At 41.1% G+C, this 17,952-nt stretch overlaps 2 protein-coding genes across 10 annotated transcripts in view; one reads left to right on the forward strand and one right to left on the reverse strand.

Annotated features, from left to right (window-relative positions):
- Positions 1-10,174, reverse strand: part of KDM1A (lysine demethylase 1A) — a 54,780-nt gene extending 44,606 nt beyond the window's left edge. For 2 of the 9 annotated variants that reach the window (XM_036446464.2, XM_036446461.2), the window contains exons 1-2: positions 9,686-10,174; positions 4,145-4,310 (exon numbers count right to left, since the gene is read on the reverse strand). In XM_036446464.2, coding sequence (XP_036302357.1) covers positions 4,145-4,310; positions 9,686-10,030 — 511 coding nt within the window. In that variant the 5' untranslated portion in view covers positions 10,031-10,174. The remainder of the gene's footprint in view (positions 1-4,144; positions 4,311-9,685) is intronic. The other 7 variants (XM_036446463.2, XM_036446458.2, XR_004989374.2 and 4 more) reach the window with 6 other exon arrangements.
- A 2,953-nt stretch (positions 10,175-13,127) lies between these two features.
- On the forward strand, positions 13,128-15,216 carry TEX46 (testis expressed 46). The gene is made up of 2 exons (XM_045585215.1): positions 13,128-13,283; positions 15,019-15,216. Exons 1-2 carry the CDS (start codon positions 13,176-13,178, stop codon positions 15,214-15,216), a joined length of 306 nt encoding a protein of 101 aa, XP_045441171.1. The 5' UTR covers positions 13,128-13,175.
- The last annotated feature ends 2,736 nt before the right edge of the window (positions 15,217-17,952 follow it).

Genomic DNA, 17,952 nt, shown 5'->3' on the forward strand with positions numbered 1-17,952 from the left:
TGCCCTCCCCTGCTGGCCTGATTACCCCCAACCGCCTCTGCCTCAGCCCCCATCACAGTGGCTTTGTCTGGAAGATGTATGGTCTAATTAGTATACTATCCTTTTATTAGTATAGATGTGTGTGAAATAAAGTAAATGTGGACCTGCCATATTTGGAGGAGTCTTATTTTGTGCAGAAAATGTCTCTCTCTCTCTCTCTTTTTTTAATGTTCCTCTCAATACTATCAATTCCCATACTTTCCTTCCCAAATTTTTATAGTGAAATGTAATGCTTAAGAGTATTTGCCTTCTATTTCACACTTATGTGTACATTTGTATCTCATACTTACCTGAGAGTAGGGCTATGTGTTTATATATATATGTATATATGTATATGTATATATTTATATATTTATTTATTTATAATTATCTCAAATTTAAAAACTTAGTTAACCTGATCTAGATTACCTTATCAGCCTGTGACACTTTTTTCTCAGCCCTACAGTAAGCATAGTTTCAAATCAGAACACTGAAAAGATCTACATGCCCCTCCTCCCAAAAAAAGACAAGAAAATGAACCCTAGGTCTGTCTGTAAATGTATGCATCATACCTCTTACAAAGAAAACTCAAACGATTCTAGGCACTTGACCCTGGTAGGCCAAAATGGCAACATCAACAATTCTAGCAGGAATAAATTTCCCAGCAACTTCTGGTAAATCTACAAGAGGGTCTCTTACTGGGTATGAGGTGAACAGAATTCTATTGTTCCTTTGGAGGTTATCTGAGTTAATTGTCACTGAACTTGAAAGCTACTCCTGCTGACTGCACTTGTACGCAAAGTGAGAGAAAAGCCTGGGATAAGCCATAATAATAGCATGACAAAATAACTCTTCACCTGAACTCTGACCATAGAACTCTCCAATGCTGCCAAACCCAGCACTTGTATTAACTGCACGTAATCAGTATGACTGCCTCACAGGGGAGATGAGGACACCTTACAATAAATAATTTTGGTCATTGGATCTTTTGTCATGTGGATAATTTCATGATATCAGTGTTTGTAATCAAATTTTAAGATAAATTCTCTTACTCATTCACATACATTTTACATATTTTCTGCAATTTATTATTTTTACTAATTCAGGTTATGTTTTATCTGATTAAAAAAAACCCCACACACTTTCAACCTACAGTATGACTATTATATGAACTGAGTCCCAAAATTAAAACCGCACAAATTTCAGTCGTACCAATTTCTCACAAATTATTTTTATAATCTGTTTACTAGCCTATATCTCTTTCCAAAATTATCATGCAAAACTGAAAGAAAAACAGGTACTTTCCTTAGTTTACAAGGGTTCTTGTAAGAATATAAATAGGAGATAAAGTGATTCTTCCAACAATCATATATATAAAACAGATTATAATACAGAGCTGTCCCTGATCAGCTAACCACCTGTAATAACCATATCTAACAAAATCAATTTGAAGAGTTAATCAATAGTTTAATGACATACTGACTTCAGGATACCTTGAACATTCATAATCAACAAAATATTTTATTCTTCTAAAGATTAACACTGTGAAAAAAAGCAAAGCTAAATTTTCTAAACAAATTAAAAATGAAATGTATTAAAACCTTACTTACATAGCTTAAGAGAATAACTTAATTTCTAGTTATTACTGAAAATGAGATGAAGAAAAGTTCTGATGAAGAATCAGATTCACTTCTCCTCTCAAGATTTTAAGATACCCATATAGCAATGCTCCCATTCAATTTCTGATTATAAACTTAAGTGGAAGAACTGGTTCTGACAAGACAAAAGATTTGGAAACTTGGGACAGTTTCTAAATATTTGAACTCACCTGGTGTAAGTGATTCACCACCAGGGCCCAATCTATTTCTAAATTATATAAGCTAGTAAACTGCATCACTACTTTTCTGGCTAAAGTACTTGCCTCACTCACCTGGAATTTTTTTAAAGTTATTTTAAAGAAAAAAAACTTTATAAATTTTCATAACCACATACAATATATTGGCAAGTTCTGGCTGTTATCAACACATCTCCTAAATTTAACAAACAAACTTTAACTTTCCCCCTAAATATTAAGATAATTAGACTAAACCACTGAATTAAAGTGAACTAGAACATAATAGCATGAAAGACAGTTCCAAATTCTAAATCCCTATGTTAATATATCTACTTTTTGTGGGGTGCCTAATATTTATGAAAAAAGATAACCAACCAACAACAAATAAACAAATAGCTGCTTTTATGAAAAAGAAAACACCAAAATGAGACTTGGCTTAAGTTTTTCAGAAGACAAAGAAGTATCAACTTGGTATCAATGTAAATCAGTTATTTACTGAAGACACTGACAACCACAAAAAAGAGGGTGAAGCAGCATATTAGGTGTCTGCTGATAATACTTAACAGCCCTTGAACCACCTCTTGAGCTATGACATATCAAAAGGATTGTTCCCATGTTATCTCATTAGCAAGTCTCCAGCAAAGGCAGGAAAAAAAGGCAAGAAAGCAAAGAATACAGAAGAAAGAAGTAAACAGTCAAGAGAAGATTAAGGACAGAAGGGAAGAAAGCTATATGTAAGTTTTTTAAAAAGAGGTGGGGAACAAAAAGAGAGGTGTTGAGGTACATAGGTGACTACATTTGCCTCAGGAACATTACGTAGTCCCAAAGATAATATATATAATCCAATAAAAACTGTCCAAGAAGTCATTCTAACGAAGTTTAGGAAAACAATTCTAAGAAAACCTGATTTCTGAGATGAACATGGAATCTAATTATCTTTTTCTAAATGCTTGTAGACTATAGGGTGTCCTCCCAAAAATGTATAAACACACTCTGAATAATTATAAAGGCAGTGTTTATTAAAATACATTTCGTTTTCAAAATTGAGCTATTAGCTTTTAAAGTGTATATACATTTTGGGGTGGGGGGAGAGAAAGACACACCCTGTATATTCTTTTATTACATTTTATTAAATTACAAGTGTGGTGATTTATATACATCACAGAGGGAAATATTAAAACCAGAATTTTAAAGGCTAAAAAAATAATAAAACTTCTCAAATGAAATATGCTTTAATCTAGGTACCTATGAAAATCATGCAAAAATACAGCATATGGGATCTGAAACAAGCGTGTTGTTTTAATGTTTTTTATTGGTTTTAGAGAGAGGGGAGGAGAAAGGGAGAGAGAGAAACACCAAAGTGAGAGAGAATCAATCGGCTGCCTCCTGCACACCCCCTACTAGGGATCATAGGACAACCTGAGCAGTGCCAATCACTAAACCACCACCACCAGACTTGTTTTGTTTTTTAAAAAATTGGTGAGGTGAATGGGCCTGGAGCTATTGAAGGTATCAAAAGTATTTTGAAGAGAACATAGTAAAAATTTAAAGTCAAGAAGAGGTGAAATGCCATTAAGGACAGAAGATATGAAAAATTTAAGTTTTCACTTCTGTTTGGTCTCTCCAACATAGATAGGTATCACTGATTGGTCTGAGTGTCCTCAGTTGGACTCAAGACTAAGGAGATATCAGTGAGAATTCTTTTAAGCTCTGACTCTAATAATCTTTTCATGTCATAAGATTGTGTAGGCTTAAAATCTCTTCACAGCCTTTTCTTATACCATTCCTTCCACTGGAGGACTCAATAATTAACAAATACTATACTTAGTAGTTTTTTACATCTGGATATATTTTTTAATTTTTCACCAGGAAAAAACCCTTCTCAAACTAACCCACACCATGAAAGTTATCCAACCATAATAACCAGAATAATTTCTGAACCTTCTATCTCTAAAATCTGAGTCAGAGTTATCCCTGAGAGGTTTGGCTCTTTGGATGTGGCTTTCTGTGTGTTTCCTCTAACTGTTTATTTTCTCCGGCTTTCCAAATGCTTTATACTGACTGCCACTACTCTTCCACCCCCTTCTTTACTTTTCTCCTATATACAGGCACACACAAAAAGGATATCAGTACCACTATGTATGCATGCATGCGTGCATGCATAAGACACACATGGCCAATGTCTAGAATATGAACCAAAGCTAAAGACATAAATAACATCACACAGTAAGAACAAATCCATTTATTCTTATTTCTAAGATAAAACAAAATTGGTTGGTTACTACAACTCACCAGAAGGCTCTTCAGGCTCACTTTCATTTTCTTCCTCAGGTGGGGCTGGAGGGGGCGGTGGGGGAAGCTTCTTTTCCTTCTCTGCTTTGGCATTTCTCTCTTCTTCTGAATAATACTCATCTTCTGAGAGGTTGGCCAGGCTTTCATCCATCTCTCTGTACTCTACCTATATGGAGATTATACCAGGGAAAGCTAAATACAGTGAACATCTAAAGTTAGGGACTCAATTTGGAAATACCAGTGAATGTGAATTGCTTTTTTAACTTTAAATTTTAAGGGAAATAAATAAGAAGGAACAAGCTAGCTCATAATGGGTAGCTAATTAAAAACAAAAATCTCTCATGAAACAATCTTGTGTCAATTCACATTTAGCCCAATATATATCTTTTACATCACAGCACTGACATTCAGATCAATGACTTGAGGCTCTCCAGAACTCTCAAAATAAAAAAAAGTGCGTGCATGTGTGTGTGCATCACGTGAGTAGCTAGAGGAGGTTAAGAGTTTTACTGAAAACAGGGACTAAATCAGAAAATGGAAACAAAAATTAAGGATAAAGTGGGTAGTTCTGACCCATGCTTTAAGAATCTTATTTAACACAAGTATCCATCAAATACTGACCACTGAGTATACGGCACAGTAGAGAAAATTATTATGAATGAGTCTCCAGAGACTAAATAAACAGAAATTCTAGATGCAAATAAAAGATCTTAGGTAGCCATCTCATAGAAAGACCTTACAATAAAACCTCCAGCCACGTAAACTTTATCCTATTAACTAAGATAAACGGTACAAATAGATACCTCAGGACAATAGGAAAAAAAAAACAAAAAAAACAAACAAGGAGGGAAAATTGTCAGAAAATGTAATATATACTAACACTGTGTAGTTTCTTTTATCCTTTTAGCCCTTCCTACCCCAAAGATTCAGCACTTTAATCACTTACCCGTCAATCCTATCCATTCAAACAATAACACTTAACAAGTACCGTTTCTCCGAAAATAAGAGTGTCTTATATTAATTTTTTCTCTCAAAGTTGCGCTATGTCTTATTTTCAGGGAATGTCTTATCTTTCCATGCGCTAGGTCTTATTTTTGGAGGATGTCTTATTTTCGGGGAAACACAATACCTATCGGGTCTAGTAATAATTAATGTCGTTTTTAAACATTCGTTTAAAATCTTGCTTGGCGTTGACTTGTATTGACATAACCTTCAAACACGTGGTATCTACAGAACGTGTGAAGTGCAATTAACAAGTTTTGCTTGAAAAAGTTTGTGTTTGGTTTGGTTTTTGTTGCAAAACTAGGGCTAAGAAGATGGCGGATGAAGAGCATATTCGGCACTGCATGCTTTACGAGTTCCAATTAGGAAGAAAAGCAAGTGAGGCTGCAAAAAACATCTGTAGTGCTCTTGGTCACGATGCAGTTAGCGCCCGAAAATGCCAGCATTGGTTTGAGAAATTTCGCGAGGGAAATTTTTCGTTAGATGACAAGAGTGGTTGAGGCCGTGTGTCCAATTTTGATCAAGAAGCTCTTCAAGCTCTTTTGGTGCAAAATCCTCAAATTACCCAACAAGAGCTTGCGACAACTTTAAATTGTTCACAAAAATCAATTTCCAATCAACTGCATGCACTTGGCAAAGTCCAAAAGTTTGGAAAATGGGTTCCTCATGAGTTGACCGACAACAACCATAATCAAAGAGTCACAATTTGCAGTTCGCTCCTCTCTTGTCAAAACTGTTTGCCGTTTTTAGAGCAAATTGTTACCGGAGATGAAGAATGGGTGCTGTATGTTAATTTGAAAAGGCGGCCTCAATGGTTGGACAAAAATGAGGCTCCGCAGCCCACGCCAAAACCTGACTTGCATGCGAAAAAAGTGATGTGTGTTTGGTGGAATTTTAAAGGAATTCTTCATTATGAACTTTTACCATCTAACCAAACCATTACAAGTGCAGTGTATAGTGCCCAATTGGAAAGGTTAGCCCAAGCTTTAAGAGAAAAAGAACCCGCGCTGATTAATCGGAAGGGCATAATTCTTCACCACAATAACGCACGACCGCATACTGCAAGAATCACTGCTGAAAAACTGCGCCAGATGGAATGGGAAGTTCTCCCTCAACCTGCATATTCTCCTGATATTGCCCCTTCCGATTACCATTTGTTTCGTTCTTTGCAAAACTTTCTTCTTGGAAAAAAATTTAATAATGAAGAATGCCTCAAAAATGCATTGACCGAATTTTTTGCATCAAAATCACAAGAATTTTACAACAGAGGGATTAAAATGCTTCCTGAGTGTTGGGCACAAGTAGTAGAAAACAACGGCAACTATATTGTTGATTAAATTTTGTTGTATTGTTTAAATAAATTCAATTTAAAAAAGTATTAGAAAACGACATTAATTATTACTAGACCTAATAAACAGATGAACAGAGTGGATCCAGAGACATGGAAGCAGGGAACAGAGTGCAGAATCTCAGAGGGAAGGTGGAGGATAGGGTGTGGGTGGGAGATAATCAACCATTATATGCATATATGTCTAACCCATGGACACAGACAATAGAGTACTGAAGGCCTGGGGCAGGGTGGGGGTGTGGCCGGAGGGATTAATGGGGGGGAAAAAGGGTACATGTGTAATACTTTCAATAATAATTATTAGAACAAAACAAACAAACAAATAAAACAATACTTTATAGATCAGTAGGAGAGAACTGAGAGTTCAGAAGCAAACCCTTACATTTATGGTCAATCAATGCCAACTATTCAAAGTGGGAGAGACTAGTCTTCAACAAATTGTGCTGGATATCCACATGCAAAAGAATGAAATCGAACCCATACCTCAGACCATATTTAAAAAAATTATTTCCAAAATGATCATAGACCTAAATGCAAGAGTTAAAACTATAAAACTCTTAGAAGAAAACACGGGAGTAAATCATGATATTGGATTAGTCAAGTAGTAATACCTGGCTTCCTATCCCTATCGACTAGCCTCCTTGGGGTTTCTTCAGCCTAGGAACCAAACTTGCTTTATAGCCAGGTACAAACATTTTACAGTTTAACCAAATGTTTGTGAAGCATTTTCCCATGTCTCATCTCATTTGATCCTCACAGAAGTCCTGGAGTAGGTAGATAGACTTGGACACTAGGTGTGTATATAACAGAATTATCCTTAATAGTAAAAAAAGTGGAAACAACCCAAGTATCCATCAAATGACGAATAGATAAAATGTGGGATATTATATTATTTGGCCACAGAGTTATAAAGTACTGAATGGAAATACTACAACATGGATAAGCCTTGAAAACATGCTAAAACCAGACATAAAAGGACACATATTATATGCTTTTGTTTATATGACATATCCAGAATAGACAAGTCCACAGAGACAGAAAGTAGATTAGTGGTTATCAGGAACTGGGGAAGGGGGAAATGGGGATTTACTGCTAATGGTACAGGTATCTTTTGGAGGTGATGAAAATGTCCTAAAATTAACTCTCGTGCTGGTTGCACAACTTCAATTATGCTAAAAAAAACCAATGAGGTTTTTTAAAAATGGTAAATTTTATGGTATGTGAATTTTCTAAAAAACAAAACAAAACAAAAACAAAACACATTAAAAAAACAACAAAAAACCAAAAACCCCATCTTATCACCTGGGTTTCTAGCCACACTTTCCATTGAAATAGTAAAATTAAAACCCTATTAGGCTTCCATCCTCTATTTCATTTCTGAGTTAAGAGTCGACAACCTGTGCTCTTTCTTATTTTTCATTAAAATATATTTTTTATTGATTTCAGAGAGAAAAAGAGGAGAGATAGAAACATAAACAATGAGAAAGAATCATGGACCAGTTGCCTTCTACATTCCCCTTGACTGGGAATGAAACAACGACCTCCTGTTTCATAGGTGGACACTCAACCACTGAGGCACACCAGCAGGGCCCTCTGTTTCTCTAACCCATGCTTTGGTAAAAGCCCCCGAAAATACTTCCCTCCTTTTACTTCGCACAAGGTATTTCTGGAGAGAGATCTCTGAAGTGGGCAACAGAATGTGATAGCTCCTCCTAGGAGGCTCCTCATATTTAGCTATCAGAAGGTAGAAGGAGAGTCTCCCAGCCCAAAGAAAGAAAGAAACAAAAAACAAAAAACCAACCCTCCAGATATCTTGATTTCATACTTCCAGCCCCCAGAACTGAAAGACAATAATGTTATGTGAGACACACACACACAAAAGTTCCTCATACACACTGACTTGGTATAATTATATACAGAAGGAAAACTTGTATGCACAAATCATATGAATTGTATGATTTTAAATATTTACTTAAAAATTATAAGTGTATATATATATATATATATATATATATATATATATTTTTTTTTTTTTTTTCAACTGAACCATGAAATCTCCAACAAAGGCCCCAGTCTAAAGTCTGTGCACTTGGAATGGTGAACACACAATACAATATACAAATGATGTATTACAGAACTATCCACCTGAAACCTATATGTTATTAACCAATGTCACCCCAATAAATTCAATAAAAATTAAAACCAAATAAATAAACACCGCCTGTGCTCTAGTACTGCCCCAGTGCCCTATCCACTGTAGCTATCCCATGTGGTCTTTTGTTTCAGAGGCTGATGATACCTTATCAGCACACACCAAAGTATAGGGCTTACATTCCAGTTCCACCACTTCCTTAGCCGAGTGACTTTGGGCAGGTTGCTTCAACTGTGTGCCTCACGTTTACTCATCCCTAAGATGAAGCCGGCCAAACCTGCCCCTTGGTGTTTCAGCAAAAACAAAACATTTGATGACGCTCTGAACATGGCTTCTGGCACCCGGAGACGCGAGGCTGCTATTGTCTGTGTACTATATACTAGTCTACGGCAAATCCTTTCCTTCCCATACTTTTGAACCTAGACTAATTGACATTAGCCCTCTTAATCAGCTTCATCTTTACAAATAAATTTAAAAAATTCTACGCCAAAAGATCACTGAGGGAATAAAAAGAACACGAGGAAAACTAGCACACATCAAGGGGTGGAGAAAAAGATGCTCCTTTCTTTTCGGTCTCTCTGGCACTTCATTAGCATCACCACCCTACAGCCCAGGGCTCCCGCTGAGACTCCGTAAACACCGCGGGGCGGCCCCCAGGCACACCTGGGGACCCACGGGCGATGTGTGTCCCCAACAAGGCCAACCACAACTCCACGTCGGGGAGCCATTTTTGCCACTCAGGAAAATGAAGAAGTGCACGAATGAACGAGTGAATTAGCCCTCCCAGCAACCCCCGTTCCCAGGAGGGCCGGGTCCCCGCACAAAGACTGCATTTATTATTTTAAAAAAATAATAAAAATAAAAATTCTATATACATATATTTTTATGAACATCTCCAGCTCCCCGGGGAGGTGCGGTGGAGCTGGACGGACCGGGGAGAGCCGGGTGGGCGTGGGGCAAGAGGGCTGACGGGGGCAGGACACCCTCGGGAAAGCGAGGCGCTGGGACGGGTGGCCTGAGGGAGGGGGTCGGGCCTCACCTTCGCCCGCTTGCGCCGGCTGGTCCGTCGTCCCTCAGGGGTCTCGGCGATTCCCGTCTCCATGGGGGTGGCAGACGCAGGCACGACGGTAGGCCCGGCTGGAGGCCCGGCGGACCCCGGCGGTTCGGCGAGGCCCCCGGGGGGCGAGGCCCGCGGAGGCTCCTTCTTGCGAGGGGTGCGCTCTCCCGCCACCCCCGGCCCGGGCTCCACGGGGCCCGACGGGCCCGCGGACGGCGCGGCCACCTCGGAGCCATTCTCCGAGCCTGCCGCTACCCCCGCGCCCGCCTCCGAGCCCGCCGCGGCCGCCGCGGCCGCCGCAGCCGCCGCCTTCTTCCCGGACAGCATCTCCGGCCGCCTGGGTGCTGACGGCTGAGGGCCGCTCAGCCCGCGGGTCCGAGGGTACGTGGGTCCGGGCCGCGTCGTCTCGCTCCGATGCTCCCGGTGCGCGCGCCGCCTACCGCCGCCGCCGCCGCCGTGTACGCAGGCGCGGAGCGCGTTCCCGTCGCGTCCGGACAAAAAGCCGGAGACGCCCACGGCCCCGCCCCCCGCTGCCATAGAGTCGCGTCCTCGCGGCTAGAGCGGCACCGTGGCAAAGAGCGCGGTGCTTTCCTAGAGCGTCCCCGTGGTCTTTGGAGTTGGCCCCTGAGACACCGTCCAGGTCGTAGGGCTTCTGAGCCAGACTACACCTCTGAGGGCGACCATTTCACCCAGGGATTTGGATGCACTTATAAATTCATTCATTTTCATTCATTCACTCATTCATTCACCTATTTGTCGATTCAACCAATATAGGTGACAAGGGCTTAATTATGTAATTCTTGCTTTCCAAGAGCGTATGGTCTAGGGATGGGAATCTCACTTATTTATAATTGTCCTTGCCTGGACCGGTTTGGCTCAATGGATAGAGCGTTGGCTTGGGGACTGAAGGGTCCCGGGTTCAATTCCGGTCAAGGGCAGGTACCTTGGTTGCAGGCATATCCCCAGTAGGGGGTGTGCAAGAGGCAGCTGATCGATGACTCTCATCGATGTTTCTAACTCTCTATCTCTCTCCTTTCCTCTCTGTATAAAATCAATAAAATATATTTAAAAAAAAAAGATTATAATTGTCCTTGGTTGTACTGGGGAAACCTTGGAGAGCAAACAAGTTTCGTGGTAATAAAATGGACAGTAATTAATAAATCTAGTTTTGAGTCCAACAGGATTGTTCTAGCATCCAAAGCTTTGTTCATGCCCTTGCTCCCTCACACTTCCATTCCCTTTGTCCACTCACTCCCCCCATACACCTGTTTCTACAAATAGTGAACACATGTCAAATATTTGTTTACTTGTTTGTTTATTGTTTCTACAAATAGTGAACACATGTCAAATATTTGTTTGTTTGTTTATTGAGAAAACAGCAGGACGATATAGCTGGTTCAAAGGAGAATATGAAAAATTGATATATATATATATATATATATATAGTCATTGGTGAGTGGAAAACAGAATGCTAGGAAAGGGTTGCAGACAGATTGACTAGAATGACAGATTGACCAGTTGCTATGATATGCACTGACCACCAGGGAGCAGATGCTCAACGCAGGAGCTACCCCCTGGTGGTCAGTGCACTCCCACAGCCAACCTCCTGCAGCCTCTTCCCCAACCCCCTACATGAATTCGTGCACAAGGCCTCTAGTTTTTAAATAAGAAAAAGCAGTTGATGTCTTACAATGCCATAAAATTAAACTCTAAACTTTGGGGCTTATCTTTTCTCTCAGACAGAACTCATTTGCATTTACCCCCCCACCCCCCAAAAACAAAACAAAACAAAACAAAAACACACCACATTTTCTGCTTAACTCTTTTTCTTTTCTTTTTTTTTTTTTTTTACCAGAAATACAGGCATACCTTGGAGATCTTGTGGTTTGGGTTCCAAACCACCATAATAAAGCAAGTATTACAATAGAGGCAGTCACAATCATTTTGCTGGTGGAGGGTCCTATCTTCAATTTGTAAAAAGCAAAACACCTGTGAAGCACAATAAAGCAAAACACAATAAGGCACAGTAGGCCTGTAACTAATTAGTTTCATTTTCTTAAATTGTGGTAAAATATATATAACATAAAACTTATCATCTTAAGCATTTTTAAACACACAGTTCACTAGTGTTAAGAACATTCACATGATTGTACAATCTCCAGAACTCTTTTCATCTTGAAAAACTCTGTACCCATTAAACAATAACTCCCCAACACTCCCCGCACCCCACCCCCAGCCCCTGCCAACCACCATTCTACTTTCTGTATCTATAAATTGGACCACTCTAAATAGCTCATGTAACTGGAATCAAACAGCTTTTGTCTTTTTGTGACTGGCTTACTTCATTTAGCACAATCCCCTCAAAGTTCATCCATGTTGTAGCAAGTTCCAAAATTTTCTTCATCTTTAAGACTGAATAATAGTCTAATGTCTGTATATACAATATTTTGCTTATCCATTTATCTGTTGGTGGACTATCTGCTGCTGCCACTTTTTGGCTATAGTGAATAATGCTGCTATGGACATGGGTGTGCAAATGTCTCTTCAAGACCCTGCTTTCAGTTCTTTGGGATATATATTCCCAAGTGGAATTGCTAGAGCAACTTACCCATTTTTTAAAAGTTCACACCTGGCCCTGGATGGTGTGGCTTGGTTGGTTGAGCATTGTCTCACGCACCCAAGGGTTTCTGGTTCCATTCTGGGTCAGGGCACATGCCCAGGTTTTGGGCTTGATCCCTTGTGGAAGGGCGGGGCATGTACGAGGCTGCCCATCTGGGTGTTTCTCACATTCTCTCTCCCCCCCCTCTTTCCTCTCTCTCTAAAATTAATAAAATGTATTTTAAAAATCAATCAATAAAAGTTGACATCTGACTTTACAGAGTGGGGACCCTAATCAATATTAAATAGTAAGTCAAAGTTATCCTCCCCAAAAGCATCAGGTGACCAACTGATGGGCTAGTGAGATAATATTCTAGTATTACTGTGAACAAACTTGCAGTAAATTTTTAGCCTTATTTCCAAATTCTGGATAATTTTTATTTGCAGTCTATCTCACCATGAGGGTAAGAGCTGTGTTTCTGGGTATTTTATTCTCAGTGGCTAGGCCCTTAAGTACTGTTGATTGAATAAAGTATCACTAAGGCCTACATCACCTGGCTGTTATGAGGACATTATGAGATGTTGCTTGCAAATTGCCTGTCAAAGGCTGGCACATAGTGGCTGCTTAAGACATAGAAGTACTTAATATTATTGTTATGCAACAACTGGGGGCTGGGGGCTGGTCATGACTCAGAGGGGGAGGGACAGCCATGACTCCTGGTATGGAGGCAACTGTCCTAGAGGGGGTACTGATGGTGGGTCTTGGGGCCTGGGTGCCACCAAAGCTAGAATGCTGGGAGATCTAATGTCTTTTTTTAGGACTCTCCACGAGATACTTGATTCCTCAGGCACCGTAGGAGCATTGGTGGCTTGGATGATCAGCTATAAGCCAGCCTTGTTTGGGTTCCTATTCCTTCTGCTATTGCTTAGCAACTGGCTGGTCAAGTATGAATTCAAGTTCACCCCCACAGAGCCCCAACAGGTGAGCAAGAGGAGCCTTACCTTCAGTTGAGGGTGATGGGATATTTACAGGTAGATTGGGGTTTGGGGGACAGGGAAGATGTCGGGATAATGGGGCAAGACTGAGGCACCCAAACCTCTAAGTCTCTGCTCTGCAGCACATCCTTCACAAATCTTCAGGTGCCTCAGCTATGAATTGGGACCACACTAGACTGCCACTTCCTGTTTGACATCAATATGCTTTGGTAACAGCAACACTCGCTTTATTTCTTTATTTTTTTTTCTTTAAAAATATATTTTATTGATTTTTTTACAGAGAAGAAGAGAGAGGGATAGAGAGTTAGAAACATCGATGAGAGAGAAACATCGATCAGCAGCCTACTGCATACCCGCAACCAAGGTACATGCCCTTGACTGGAATCGAACCTGGCGACACTCTATCCACTGAGCCAAACCGGTTTTGGCAACACTTGCTTTAAAGGAAAACATGAAAATGGGTGAACTAGAGACACATGTATAACATAGATACATCTCTAAAATATAATAATGAAGATAGGAGAGATATACATGAGTTATGACATATCTTATATAAAGTTTAAAAACATGCCAAACAATAACCAATCTTGTTTATGAATGCACTTTTTAAAAATGTAATTCTTTATTGTTCAAAGTATTACATAAGTCTCCCTTTCCCCCCACTGACCTCTCCCCAGCTGCTCCCACCCCCCAGCACATGCCCTCACCCCCCCCTACTGTCTGTGTCGATTCATTATGCTTATATGCATGCATACAAGTCTCTTAGTTGATCTCTTATCCCTCCCCCCAAAAGCACATGTTTAGTGAAAGTACATTAAGGCAGGATTCTTCAACTTTCACATGATTGACATTTAGGGCGGGACAATTCTTCATTGTGAGGGACTGCTCTGTGCATTAGATGTTTAGCAGCATCCCCGGCCTCTACCCATAAGATGCCAATAGCGCCTATCACCCCTTTTGTGACAACCAAAAAATGTCTCCAGACATTGCCCATGGTCCCTTGGGAGGACACAGTAGCCTCTGGCTGAGAGCCACCGGAATGAAGAAATGCATGGAAAAAGTAAAGGCCGGATTCAGGATTGCAGTTGAGATGAGGTTCAGGGACGGAGGGAGACACTCTAGGAGAGGGAGCCACAATGGCATCTGTGATGTTTTATTTCTCCCGCTAGTATGGAGACATCGGTATGGGTTGTAATATTTATTTTTTCGTGTGTCTTTAATTTTTAAAGGGGTGGAAAGACCAGGAGTTTGTAGTTGAATCCAAAAAGAAAAGCTAAAGCATTATTACTCTGGGTGAGGGGCAGGTGAGGACGATAGAGAGAAGAGCATGTCTCGAGACACAGAGACTGGGCAGCAGGGCTGGGGAACGCACAGCCCTGGAGACAGACAGATACATTTGGGTTAAGCTTTTATGTTCTTCTATGAACCAAAGGAAACTGTGGGTCCTAGGAGTGTGGGGTCTCTCCCACAAGCTGGATGATGCTGAGCCCCGATAGGCGGGCTGTGAGAATCCATTCAGGTGACAGTTGTAAGTCACCCGGCACAGCAAGGGGGACTATTTTTATTAACCAATCTCTCCTCTTTTCCTGCTGGTGGGAGCTTAGGAAAACACAGAGAAACGAAAGACCCCTGAAGCCGAATTTAATGGCAACTGCAACGGCAACGGCAACGCCATGAATACGAGAGAAGTCGAGAGACTGCACGCCTGCTTTGCCCTCCAGGACAAGATCCTTGAACGGCTTATGTTCAGTGAAATGAAGCTGAAGGTCTTAGAAAATCAGATGTTCATCGTTTGGAATAAAATGAATCACCACAAGAGGTCGAGCCGTCAGCAGATGTTTGCCGCGAGGAAGCACAGATCGAGGAGACCGGACTCCGCCTTCTCTGGCTACTCGGAGTGCACGTCCAACTCCCCCTGAGGTCGGAGACTGGGGTGGGCTGGCTTCTTCTGATGTTACCTTTACTCAGTAAAACCCCATCGGAGACTATTGGATTTGCTCAGTGAATCACACGGGAGAGGATGGTTGGAGGCTGAAAGATCTCCTCTGGAAAAGACATCTACTTAGCAAGCCAGCCAAGTAGCATCCTATGACACAGCCTGACAGCTCTAGAGCCAGCCCTTCCTCCCCTTCAGTTGGACCACTGGGACCCTGGTTCAGGGCGCTATTTACCTGTTCACCTTGAGTCTCCCACGGCTCTCCCCAGTGCTGTTCCACCCTCCAATCTCCCTCTCACTCTGCACCCAGAGGCCAGAGCAAGCCCTGCCAGGCCAGGCTCTGAGTGTACCCATTGCCTATTCTCAAGCCAACGTCTCCCCGTAGTTGACAGAATAAAACCCACACTCCTTACTCGGTGTTCAGACGCTCCGTGATCTTATCCCCTTTCCAGGCTCTTCCCATTTCTCACCCCCACAAGCTTTATGATCTACCCCAGAGTAGGCATTAGGGTACCACCTCTGTGATTTTTGCCATAGTCATGAGACACCTGAATTGACATGAGACATGAGACAACTCAACATTGTCCCTTTCAATGGACTATTTTTCCTTAAATAAATGTATCTGTAAAGGAACATAATAATAAAGGTAAATAATTTATTTGTAAGTTAAAAACAGCATCATTTGCCCGAAATAGACCTTAACTGTCAAAATAAAGACCATGGAAACTAAATGATGTTATTAAGTTCTAATCAGAGCTGGGTTGCCTTCTGATGGATCTGAACCTGTGAATTTTGGGTTTAAAAAAAAAAAGGAGATTTAGCAAGGGTTAGTGCTTAAAAGGCATGCTAGCACCAAGCTGAGACTCTTCCCATAGGAGATTGGAAAGGGCAGCGCCACCTCACTGTGGCTTCGTGCCTCGTTGGTGTCCTACTTAAAATCATCTCTCCCACTATTTCGTAAACTCTAACCAAACCAAATGACTGGCAGTCCCCCAGCTGCATTTACCTCTGGACCTCAGGGCTCAGTCCTCGGATCCCTTCTTTACTCCATCTCACTCCTGTAGTGATGGCTCTCAATGTCATCTACTGTTAAGTGCCAGTGATTTATTTCTAAAGTGTATCTTTGATACAGGTCCTTAAGCTAGGCACAGACTCATCCTCTGGCCTCTGCATTGGACACTCCCCCACCATGGATGCTCTTCCTCAGTTGTCTGTATATCTGATTCCCTTTCTTCCTTTAGCTGATCTGTTAAATTCTTTCTCGATGAGGCCACCCTGACTGCCCAGTTTAATATTTATAACTTGTCCCTCTTACCTGGCTCTACCTATTTTCCATAGCAGGTGTCACTTTCTAACATACCACTTAGCTTATTTATTGTTAGGAATACAGAGACCCCCCGGTATCAGGGGTCCTGGTAGAACAACACAAAGCATGCTTGGGAGCCAGCCAGCAAGGCAAACATCTTTACTCCTGCAGGAGGGTGTGCAGGCACAGGGTCTGTGAGTATGATGCACACACTGAGTGGGTGGTCCACTCAGGCTTTTATGCCTGATGCACATGACCTGTCCCTCACTCTTGATTGGTCACAGAGCTTAAACTCATACTCTTGCGTGATTGGCTGATTTAAAAGGAGGGGTTGACCTTTGCCACTTCAAAATGGTGGCCTACAGGGGATTGAAAGTCACTTGACCCAAAATTATGGCTGCCTAAACTCCTTCTTTGACAGAAAAGATTACTTGTTTATTCTCACAATTCTTCCCATTTCTTATTTAACTCTTTTCTTCAAACTTGGCTAACATTCGTTGACTTTCCTGCTCTGCTGTGTCTAAGAGATTATTTTGCTGTTTGGTCAATGTGGTTTCAATTAACGTTTAGATAAGACCTCTCAAACATGGGATAATATAACATCCACTACTGTCATTCCCTTCCATTCTCCAAACCATTGCTAAATCGGAGAAAGGATCCTCAATCCCAGGATTCTCAGCTGACTCGTTAGCTAGAGTTGTTAATCCCTGTAGGGCCTTAGTGATCGTTCTGTCTGGAGCTGTTGTCAGAGATGAATGCACAACACTGCCCGCACCCCCTCCCCCTTCGCATTACATATACTCCTCCTTTTCTGCCAGAATCATATCCAAGGCCAATCTATTTTCCCACATCATCCTGCTGGTGGTATATAGTTGTTCAGCTATGTTTTTAACTGTGTCTTGAGTATAGTTAGCAATCCTTTGTTGGTTATAGTAACTAGTGGCCTGCTGCATGGATTTGTGCTCATTGAAAGGAAATTAATTGGAAAAAATAACAACATGATATAACAACAACAAACACAGGTCATAAAAACAACATTGATAAAAACAATGACTGATAAATTGATTAAACTTATTCTAATATCTCCCTATATACCACATTAAGAGTAAAAACACTTTCAGAGTGCGTGATTAATTTCCCACGTGATAAAGCATTTACAACTTTAACTTTAAGGTCACTTCCTCTTCGAACTCAAGAGAAAGCAACATATAACTGCCCATGTCCGAAAACGGGTTCAGGTAGGAATATTCCTACTTTGTCTAGATTGGCTCAGCGAGAGCTTTATATGTATAGTGGCTACTGTTTACGGAGCACTTGCTGTGAGCCAGCTGGGCACCGTGTGCTTTAGGTGTCTTAGCTCATGTAATCCTTGCTCCCACCCATGGGTGCAAGTTCTATTTCAATACCCTTGTT

Source organism: Pipistrellus kuhlii, unplaced genomic scaffold, assembly GCF_014108245.1.
Source record: "Pipistrellus kuhlii isolate mPipKuh1 unplaced genomic scaffold, mPipKuh1.p scaffold_m20_p_2, whole genome shotgun sequence".
In the NCBI taxonomy this organism is placed as follows: Eukaryota; Metazoa; Chordata; class Mammalia; order Chiroptera; family Vespertilionidae; genus Pipistrellus; species Pipistrellus kuhlii.